The 12050-nt window shown below is 29.6% G+C and overlaps 1 protein-coding gene across 2 annotated transcripts in view; it reads left to right on the top strand.

The window, feature by feature from the left end:
* The window catches only part of LOC140450060 (glucose dehydrogenase [FAD, quinone]-like), a 367487-nt gene that overhangs the window by 334219 nt on the left and 21218 nt on the right, over positions 1 to 12050 (top strand). For both annotated transcript variants that reach the window (XM_072543487.1, XM_072543488.1), the window contains one exon: positions 7326 to 7456. In XM_072543487.1, the coding sequence (XP_072399588.1) occupies positions 7326 to 7456 (131 nt within the window). The remainder of the gene's footprint in view (positions 1 to 7325; positions 7457 to 12050) is intronic.

The raw sequence follows: 12050 nt of genomic DNA, 5'->3' as shown, positions 1-12050 counted from the left end.
CCATCTTCTAACATATTATTAATTGTTTTGTTTACTTCTTCTCTGTATTTATATGGTATTGGGTATGATTTTGTTTTAAAATCTTTTTCTTCTTTAACTTTTATACTATGGATATAATTTTGTGCAATTCTATTTTCTTTATTGACAAGTCCCTTGTGTTGCTGCAATATGGAAATGACTATTGATTTATATTCTTCAGGGCAATTTAAAACTTTCATTATATCTTCTTCTTTACAAATAAAATTATTATTCATTATGTACTCATTATTCCTTGCTTCCAATTTTACGCACGCCGCCTCGTAGGCATCCATCTGCTTAAAATTTCCATTCCTTAAATATTCACTACAATAATTATTCTTTACATTCTTTTGGGACATTTCCCTATCATCAAAATACATTTCTTCTTCATAAACATCATTATTTTCTTTTAATAATATCCTATCAACTCTTATTCCTTCTTCTACCTCATCTTTCTGCATAAATTTAATTATTTGCCCTTCCAAAGTTACCATTTTTTCTTCAAAATCTATCTTTACTTTCTTCTTTTCCAATTCATCATTTCCCATTAATATATCAACACATAAATCCTTGACAATAAATCCTTGCATATTAATTTCTTTATTAAGAATATTAATTTTAAAATTGGCTAGTTTATCAATTTCACCCAACTTCTTATTATTTGCACCAATAATTTTAATTTTTGGAATCTTTATTATATCTGATAGTTTTAATGTATTAAAAATAAAATTCTCCGAGACTAAAGTACTTTCTGAACCAGTATCTATCATAATCTTAATCATTTTATTTTTGGCCAAAGCATTTATATAAATTAAATTAATAGATTCAATAATTTTCTCTTCATCTAAAGAAATAAATTCAGAAGGTTTTTCATAATAGCAATGGCCTAACTTGTAATTCAGAAAGTTTACTGCACAAAATTTTGATTATTAGAATTGTCAGATTGTATCTGACCACTTGGATCTGATGTCCTATGTCTTTCCCTACTATGACTTCTACTCACATTTTCTTGCCTTGTACTATTTCGTTCCCTGTCTTCGCAGCTTCTATTTCTTCGAACACAATTTACCTGTCTGTTATAGTTAGGTCGCTCTGTATTTCTTCTATTGTTAAAATCTTGTCTATTATTATTAGTACTGTTATTAAAATGTTGTCTATTATAATTAGTATTATTATTAAAATTTTGTCTATTATAACTAGTATTATTATTAAAGTTCTGTCTATTTGGATTACTGTTAGTATTATTAAAATTTTGTAAACTATCACCATACCTAGTATTATTGTTATATGATTGTCTATATTGTTGATTATCATTTTTATTATATTGAAAGTTATTGTTGTTTTTTCTGTTGTTATTATTACTTGTCATATTGCCTCTTTGTATTCTTTGAATAAAATTAATAAAACTATCTATTGTTTGAATATTTTGTACAGTTACGGTTTGCACAACATCAGCATCAAAATGTCTAGATACATTTAAGACTGTTTCATCCTCTCTAAGTGGTGGTTCTAAATATTTTGCAACTGTTATCAATTTCAATGCATAATCTACCATATTTGATTTTAAATTTTGATTATACTTTCCAAAATATAGAATTTCTCTAAACTTGGCTTGCTCTAATTCACCCCAATAATAATTTAAAAATTTATTTTCAAATGTTTGAAAATTATCTAAATCATTCTCAATACTAGCAAACCAAGTTGCTGCATTGTCATTTAATGTCATTCTAATATAATCTTTAATATCATTAATATTATTCACAAATCTTAATTTATGTTTTAAACTATTTATGTATACTCTAGGATGCAAATTTTTTATATTACCAGAGAATTTAATCCCAGTCTCATTTGTTAAATTTAAGTAAGGTCTTCCTATGTCTCTCATTTGTGAAATATCATCTATTCTCTGTTCCACATTTCTTATTTGATTATTATTTATTTGGATATTTTGTTGTATATCATCTAATTTTTCTTCTGTGTTTCTCCTGTCTTCGTTAATTTTTACTTCTAAGTTACATTTCTGTAACTCTATTTTCTGTTCTATATCTATCTTATTATCTTGAATAATCCTCTTTACTTCTGTCCTCTCATTGTCTATCCTTTTCTTGTAGTCATTCCGTATACTTTTTATTTCATTTGCAACTTTTTTCTCTGCAGCTTCAAGTTTTTTATCCATTTGTTTTTCCATTTGTTTTACAATTTTATTATTATTATCTTCTATTTTCTTTTCTAATTTTCTATAATTCTCTTCCATTTTCTGTTCTATTTTTTTTATGTCTTCTTTGACTTCTTTTGAATTCTCTTCCATTTTTTTCGTATTCTCTTCCATTGTCTTGTTCATCTGCATCATTAATGACATCAAAGCTGCCATATTGACATTTTCCTCTCTTTCTGGATTCATTTCTGCAGTATCTTGTGGAACTTGAACTAAACTCTCCTCTTGTATAGGTTGTGTTTCTACTTCCACATCTTCTTCATTCTTTTTGCTTCTTGTACCTTTCTTTCCTTGAGACATTTTGAGACTTTACTTGTTCAAATATAATTAAAAATAAAATCTATAATTTTTCCTTTCTACTGATAATTAATTTAATTATATGAGAGCACTTATCTTCCCAAACTAATTCTTTTAAATAGAGAGCCCCACGTTGGGCGCCAAATTGTTATGATGTGTTTTTTGTTTGAATGATGAGCAATGAGTATTTTTAATAATATAGGGTTTTTATCGCGGTTCTCAAAGAATTAGCTTGTAAGTACTTTTTAAATTATCTTTATTATAACTATTATGAAACACACATATATATTTAACCTAGCCAATGTAAATTTAAAATAAACTATCTTTAAATTGATGTTCTTATAAAACTAATTAAATTCTATAGACAATGTTAAATTTAAACAAACTATCTTCAAAATTGAAATTGTTATGACACTAACTAAATTATATTAACAAAATTTTGTACCTTTCTTTCACTGAATGCCTAAATGAACTGTTTTCTACTATATAGATTCTAATCACCACTGAATGTCTTCGTACTTCAGTTATCCTTGTTTTTTGTGAAATTACTTTTTCCAATTATCAGCTTCTACCAATTTAAGATATAGTTTTCTTCACCAGCATTTATATACCACCAACCAAACCAGCAAACAGCATTTATATTTATTCTTCTTTTCAATATACCAATATCCAATTATTATAAGTTGATTTATACTAATCTCCAACCATAATATAATTTAATTTCTTCCAATATACTTTTTTTAATCTTCAATAATTATTTGTGTATAATTATAAATGTGCATTAAATTATATGCATAATTTTTAATCTTCATTTAACTCACTATATTAAACAATTGGACTATCTCCAACTAACTTTCATATTTCTTATTAAACTGCTTGACTGACTTACTAAAACTGTGAACAATTTACTTCACTAACTAATCTACTAACTTTCATAATAAACTGCTTGACTTCTGACTAAAAACTGCCCTCTTGAATCCAAATCACGGGTATTTATATCCTTTTTGATATTCCAGAACCATCTGGTAAGAGCTCATGTTCCAATTTGTTCTATTTCTTCGATATAGATGTTCTCGAAAAAATATCTGTTCCATCCACCGACATAATCATTATTCCAGAATGTTCGACCGTAAACAATGGTCACACTCTGCACTCTGGAGAATTCGTTAATGTTCCATTTATAATTTTGTTGACATTTAGGCTTTTCAGATCAGAATAAACATTCAAATTAGTAACTAACACTCTAATTTAATAAAATACACAATTCAAACAATATATTATTATAACCCCACTTATATTCGTAAAAATTCTTAATATGACACTTGGAGTATGTATAGTTGGTTGCCTAGTCACATGGCTCACTTAAATCTATGTACAACATTAAAATACAACTTTTTACACTTATTATATGCTAATTTATTAAAAATACCCTCACATAAATAATTTTTATTAAATTCTCTAGTATATAACTTATTTAAAACAACCAAATATCTAATATTATGTAGTATATAACTTATAAATTATTTTCTATAAACCCTAATCGTATCAATATATATATATAATTATATATATATATATATATATATATATATATATATATATATATATATATATATATATATATATATATATATATATATATATATATATATATATATATATAAAGTAGTTAGGTATTATTGACTGACACGTTATGTAAAATAAAGTTTTATTATGAGGTTGCAGTCATAAATAGGGCAGGAAAGTAAAACTCTTTGTTCGTTAATCAAGCTTTCGCAAAATTTATTTGCTTCTTCAGGATTATGCTAAAATATGGTATTAGTAAATACAACGAAATTAGAACTAAATAGCATTGTATAAAACTATCATAATGAATTTTTACAAAATTAAATTAAATTGGAATATTGTACTTACATAACTGTACAATTTTTAAAATAAGTTAAGTTTTAATGTTTTGTAAATTTGAAAATTTAATGGATTAACCTCATGTTGTAAGTTTTTATACTAGTTTTATACAACGCTATTTAGTTCTAATTTCGTTGTATTTACTAATACCATATTTTAGCATAATCCTGAAGAAGCAAATAAATTTTGCGAAAGCTTGATTAACGAACAAAGAGTTTTACTTTCCTGCCCTATTTATGACTGCAACCTCATAATAAAACTTTATATTATATATATATATATATATATATATATATATATATATATATATATATATATATATATATATATAAATATACATATATATATATATATATATATATATATATATATATATATAATATATAATATATATATACACAGGGTGGTCCTTAAGTAATTGTACAAACAGAAACCGTAGATTTTGCACTTTAACATATTACGATTTAAGCCAACTTGCTTTAATACAATGTTGATATTAAGAAGGATACAGGGTGTTAAAGTAGAAATTTAAAATTTTATTTTCCGCTATAACTTTTACATTTGTAAATATTTTTGGACAAAAATTTACAGTTGGATGCTTTTGAGTAGGATAAATTATAATTTTTATACATACTTTAATGTAACTAATAGAGGGCGCCAGATATGCCACATGTGTGACATAAATTTGCGCTTAACTTTTTTGCTCTTTAAGTTGTCTTTATTTGTGTTAACACAAATATTAAAGATACATTATTTTTACAAAGAAAAGGTATACTTGTTAGTAACCTGAAAATTCAACCGTTTCGAGTCAGCTGCACAATAATTCTTAGTTGGATATTTGTGCGGTAAAGCACTGGATACCTGTAAATAAGCATAATTCATAGTTTATTCTTATTAAAACAACTCAAAGATGATAATGTAACATCACAAAATGCTTTGTTATGGGTGCTAAATGTCTTATTGGAGAAAAGATATTTCATCTTCTTCTTTAGGTGCCGTGTTCGTATTCAGACGTTGGTCGTCATCATGTTTACAATTTCCCTTTGCTATCGCTTCTTAAGTTTCTATAATGGCGTTGTATTACTTTTTCCTTTATTGTAAAATGCTAAAAACCCAAAATATGTGGTTTATGCAAGATGATACAGTACCACATTCTAGAGAGAAGGCAGTTAGAACATACTTAAATACAACTTTTCTGAACGTTGGATTGGTCGTGGTAGTCATATTCCTTTTCAATGTGGTGAGATATTGACATAATTATTTAATTCATAAAAAAATCCGAATAGAATACTTATTATTCATTACGTAAATTGTTTACCCATTGTTATTAGGACAAATAGAAACTAGAGCACAGGTATTGAATAACACATATGTGTCCTTTTTCATAATATTTTTGCTACAAATCTAACCTGAAAGACTCAGCATTTTTACAAAAACATCATCGTTGTCCTAATAACCGATATTGTTATAAATATAGTAAACACACAGGCAATTTAGTTCAGCATAATATTAGTTCGTTAGTAAATCATAATAGTCCATTTGTTCGAGATGTAATTATAGTTACTCGTAAGCTGTAACGTAATCATATAAATAAGTAATGTCATCGATAGATTATTCCGTGTGTATATAAGTAATGAATGAACGAGACACATCACAGTTTAATACATTATTTAACTTCTACGACAAATAAGATGTAGTTCCATAATATACCATAAGATTTGGATATGTATTCAAAACATTATATTCATCCATTATACATTATAGCCACCACGTAACCCCGAATTTAATCCGCTTGATTTTGGTGTATGGTGCGCATTAAAACAACGTGTCTATAAGAATCCCATAAACATTCGGAACCAACTATGGGAAGAAATAAATACTGCAGCAGTTTCTTTAGAACCAATGTTGCTATTTAATATGAAACGATCTTTTATGGAATATATTGACAAATGAATTAAAGAAAATGGTGGACATATCGAACACTTACTTTGACAAAAAGTTATGTTATTTAGTTTAACTATTTCTTAATTTGGTTTGTAAACAAAATGTCTTGATTATGACTAATCGTTGATTGAATAACGCTTTAATTGAACATAAAACGTAAAATGTTTGATGTAAAATCCTATTATTCTGTTATTTTGTCAGATCCTGTTATTAATTATCCTGCTGATATATTTATTTTATTTAATATTTCGTTAACTATTAACTTTAGTTAAAGGTATTTTATACCAAAATTCAGAAGTATTAATGTTTTTGTCCATTTTTTCTTCGCTGCATGGAGTAAGTGCCTTAGATCATAATTATACAGCTAATTTTTAAAATGCGATTATCTTGAAAACTGTTAAGTTTTGAAGTTATTAACTAGTATACCTTTTATTTTGTTAAAATAATGTATCTTTAATATTTTTTATTTCAAATACAGGTAACTTAAAGAGCAAAAAAGTTAAGTGCAAATGTATACCACATATGTGGCGCCCTCTATCAGTTACATCAAAGTGTGCATCAAATTATAATTTTTCATATTTAAAAGTACCCATTTGTAAATTTTTATACATAAATGTTTACAAACATGAAGTTATAGCGAAAAATAAAATTTTAATTTTGCACTTTAACACCCTTTCTTAATATCAACATTTTATTAAAGCAATTTGGCTTAAATCGTAATATTTTAAAGTGTAGAATCTACTATTTCTTTTTGTACAATTACTTAAGGACCACCCTGTATATATCATCATTTTGGCTTTACAACCCTGTGTGGGTCCTAGCCTCCCCAAGAATTTTTCTCCAGTCGTCCCTATCTATCGCCTTTCTCCGCCAAGCACGTATTCCCATATTTCTCATGTCTTCATCGATGTTAACCCTGTATATATATGATAATTATTTATTTCAGATTTTCGAGCAACACAGCTAAAGATGTGGAATTTTTGACAAATTTGATAGAAGATGTACGAAAGCAAAGTCTTACTTATGAATTACCTATAAATGCCAGCAAATATAAAGCCCACAAAAAGTCTATTAAAGGTAATGTAATCATTTATTTTATACTCCTAAAACTCTTGTTTGCTTTTTTACACGTCTATTCAGTGCCAATAATTTTTTATTGTGGACATGCTGTAGCAATATATCAATAGTTAAAAACTTTAGGTTGACACATTCTTCAAATATGAAAATTAGACTAGATCTATAAAAATTAAGCCAACGTATCAATAATAACAATGAGACAATTAGGAGTAATCCGAAACTCATAGAAATAAGAGAATCTTATAATAAACGAAACCAATGTCGAACAAATGATTATCTCATCATCATCCAGACTCCAAAATTCACTGCTGAACATAGGCCTCTTCCTTGTGTTTCCAACCTCGTCTATCCCAATCCTTCCAGTTTTTATTTTGTCTTCTTAAATCATCAGCCCATCGTGTAGGTGGTCAACCGACGCTTCTCTTATCTTCCCTTGGTCTTCATTCCATTAACGTTTTTGTCCATCGCCTATCCGTCATTCTAGCTATGTGTCAGCCCATCTCCACTTTAGCCTGGCCATCTTTTCCATGACGTCAGTCATCCTAGTTCTTAACATTACCTCTTCGTTTTTTATTTTGTCTTGCAGTGTTATTTCTAACATTAATCGCTTCTCTGAGACCTTTAGTTTGGTAGTCGAGTCTTTTCTAAACTAAGTGTTTCTGCTTCGTATGTCAACATTTGGAAGACGCATTGATCAAATACTTTTCTCTTCAGACATGTGGGCAGCTCACTTTTAAAAGTTTTTCTCAATTTTCCATATGCTGCCCATCTAGGACCGATTCTTCTCTTCAGTTCATGAGTCTGATTATCTCTGACATTCACAATTTCATGTCCTAGATATTTATATTTATCTACGATTTCTACTTGCCCACCAAGACTGATGTTCTGGTGCTGTACACAATTTGTCATTATTTTTGTTTTAGAGATGTTTATATTTAAACATACATTTTCTTTAGCCACAATAAGTTCCTGTACCGCCTCTCTTGTCATTTATAGATCCTCAGCTATTATAACACTATCATAGGCGAAACGTAAGTTGTTTAGATCTTCTATATTTTTTTCTTTGTCAGCCAATCCAAATTCTTAAAAGCATGTGTAAGCACAGTATCAAAAAGTTTAGGTGACATTAGGTCTCTTTGTCTAAATCCCTGCCGTACCTCTAGTCTAGCCTGCAATCTTTAAGCGCTTGTAGTATTTTGCTTAGCTCAACTGTATCGAAGGTTGTGTGGAAATCGACAAATATTAGTACTATAGGTTTATTGTATCCCACTACTTTTTTTATTAGGGTTTTTATGCTTTGTAGATAGTCATTAGTTCCTTAACCTCTTATACGTAACATACAGCTTCTATTGAAAACGGTAACTTTTCGCAAAATTTATATGTACGTGATCATCTTCGTTTGGTCCATATAGAGGAAGGTCGATCAAAACCTGGTACCTTTTTTTTTGATATCTCTTGCTCCATCTATACGACTTTAATGAAATTATATTAAATACGTGTGTTTACGGCTTCTGTCATAAAGTAGGTATCATTAGTTGTTAGTTGATTGTTGTGAACAGTCTAGTTTCCGTCAAGATATAAGAAATTTTGCCTGACGCTGCGGTACATATAATATTTTTATAGGGTTGGAACAATAAATATAAAATTAAATATCATATCATATTTAATACGTATTTATATCTATGTAGTTATAGGTATGTTATTATGTACAATGAAATAAGAGAAATGAACAAATTAGATAAATTAAGGAAAATATTGTTCATAACAGTAAAAGATTGAAAGAGTGGTAGCAAAAATCAAAAATAAAAAAGATAACATAACGCTACCGAAGGGTCAAGTTGTTTTGTAGTTGACGGAGGGGGTACATTATGTACCTCATACATTTTTATAGATTAAATATTAACATAATGCAATAATTTTAGTTAAAACATAATTAAAACAAATGCAAGTATTTTTTATTGAATATAAGTAACCATAAAAAAATATATGGTGTCTTGAAAAAATTAATTATCGTTTTCTTGATTAGCTTTACATTTTGTACATATTATTGTTTGAATTGTTGTGGTTGTTTGATGTTCAGCACAAACAAAGAATTTACAAGAATTGCACGTTTTTCTGCTTTTGCGGTCCTTCTTGCGTGGACAAAGTAAACATCGCCCTGAGGATTTCAAGATGGTGGCGTCGTTTTCGCGATTCTCCCTCGGTGGCGGTGGGCATAATTCGTACATCGCGTTTATAATTCGCTTATGGAATTTTTGTAGACTTTGTAGTCGCCTATCGACATGGGGCTTTATAAGTTCTTGACCCAGGTTTAGTAAAAATTCTCTGCGTCTGTGAGAAGCTTCATACGCACGAATGAAATTCTTTGTCGTCCACAGTACGTATGCATTCAGACTTGCAATGTCTAGAAGATTTTGAAACAAAACAAATGGCGATCTCTTAGAGGCTCTTTTACAAGAATATTCATTTACCATCTTATCCATAGTATCTACGGCACCTTTTGTAGAATTGTAATGCAAGATTATGTCTGGCTTATAGTCCGTCTCTTCTCCGCTAATTTTATCGTCGTTATGTTCTGTACTAATAAAATTACTGCCTTATTATTTTTAGGAACGTAAGACGCCAGTGTTATTTCCTCAGTGAAGGCAAAAACTGAAGACTTTTCTTGTCTAGAAATATTGGGTAGTAGGGCTGGAGGGATATCCTGCTTGTTTTTTCGAAGTGTTCCACATAATGTTATTTGTCGATCTAGGAGTTGTTTTGCCAAGGGAACACTGGTAAATAAATTATCAGTAGTGATGCCATAACCAGTTTTTAGAAATAAGACCAAATCAAGTACTACTCTTTTGCCCTGGTCTTTTTCTGGTTTGTTACCATCTTTTCCAGTATAAATCTGAAGGTTAGCAGCATAGGTGATTGTTGCATCAACTAGAGCCCATATTTTGATGCCATACTTGGCTGGTTTTGATTTAATGTAGACTCTAAATGGACACTTACCTCTAAAACTTACAAGTTGTTCATCAACAGCTAGATGAGAGTGGCACTTAAAACTTTCTTTACAGTGTTCTACAAACTTTGTAAACACTTCCCAAAAAGCTGCTAGTTTATCAGAACTTCTACGTTCTTCTCTAGTGTTCAAATCATCGAATCGCATAAGTGAAATTAAATCTAGAAATCGGTCGCGTGACATGACAGCCAGAAAAATAGATCGACTGTACAAAGGGTTTCGACACCACAAAAAGTGCACTGGTTCCCTATTGGCTTTTAGCGCACCCGCCGTAATCAAGAGTCCCAAGACCGCATAAATTTCCACTAAATCGGTGGGCAACCAGGTTCTTGTTTTATTAGGATTTTTCCCATTCCAATCCTGAAAGTATTTCTCCGCTTTCTGGTTTGTACATTTGACGATGATCCTTAAAATTTTCTCATCTACAAATAATTTAAAGCAATCACTGATTTTAGCGACATTTTTAGATGTTTCTGTAAGCCCTGGTTTTTCGAGCAAGTTTTTTGTGCGACATCTAGTTTGTCGTAAAGGACGATTTTTCCAAACTGTACCATTCTTGGAAATAAATGTGGAATCTACTGCCCCCAAAACTGGTTTATCAGAATCATTACTGTCGCTCTCAGATGGCTAAAATATAATAAACTCAAGATAGAAATATCGTACATAAAACAAAAATAAAAATTACCTGCAGAATTTCAGGCTCATATTCCGCTACTTCTAAATTATCATTTAATTCTGAATCATTTGATAAACTATCTCTTTCAGAAAGGTAATCATCATCACTTTCCTCTAACCACTGCACTGCAGTTTCACGATCCTGTTCTTTCCGAAGGTCTAACTTTATTTTTTTCGACATATCGGTAAATCGTGTAATCACAAATGGATAAACTAAAACGGTATGTTAGCACTAAGTCATCCACAGAACTGATTTGTGTGTTATTGCAAACAACAGGTTTGGTACCGTGCGCAAAACGTCTGGTTTAGTCAGTGGCGTCAACTGCAATGAACTGTACCGCGGTTGACGGACTGGGTACAACTTGTACCCCGAGCACAGTGCTGCATTTTTCATAGGTAAAAATATGTCAAATTGAAAACAAATGGTTGGATATGCTTTTACACATCCCAATGAAGAAGTAACTAGAACAGTTAAACAAAATTCCAACATTTTTAAAAATTATTCATAAAAAATCGAATTTGGGGTACAATCTGTACCCCCCTCCGGTAGCGGAGGGATAATAAAATTAGAAACAATCACATAAAAAAATTAAATTTGAAGTTGAGATGGAAAAAAATAATTAAAAATTAAAACTCTATGTCACTATCGCTGTCATCTTCAGTAGAATCGTCATCATCTAATGTTATAATTATTCGTTTAATGTCAGAGGTTAATGTTTTGTAATGATCCTCCGTTTTTATAACATGGAAACACAATTTTGCCACAGTGCTGGGGAAATATTTTTTATTTCTTCTACAGCAAGTGATACCAATTGGCTACTAAATTTGGGACAGCAGTTGTTTTGCCGTAAACTTACCTTAAGTTGGCTCCAGATTAGTTAAATAGGGCTGAAAATACAGTAATAAGGAGGT

This window comes from Diabrotica undecimpunctata, chromosome 9 (assembly GCF_040954645.1).
Source record: "Diabrotica undecimpunctata isolate CICGRU chromosome 9, icDiaUnde3, whole genome shotgun sequence".
NCBI classification, from domain to species: Eukaryota; Metazoa; Arthropoda; class Insecta; order Coleoptera; family Chrysomelidae; genus Diabrotica; species Diabrotica undecimpunctata.
Note: the sequence above shows the minus strand (reverse complement) of the source record. Positions and strands in the feature narration are given on the sequence as shown.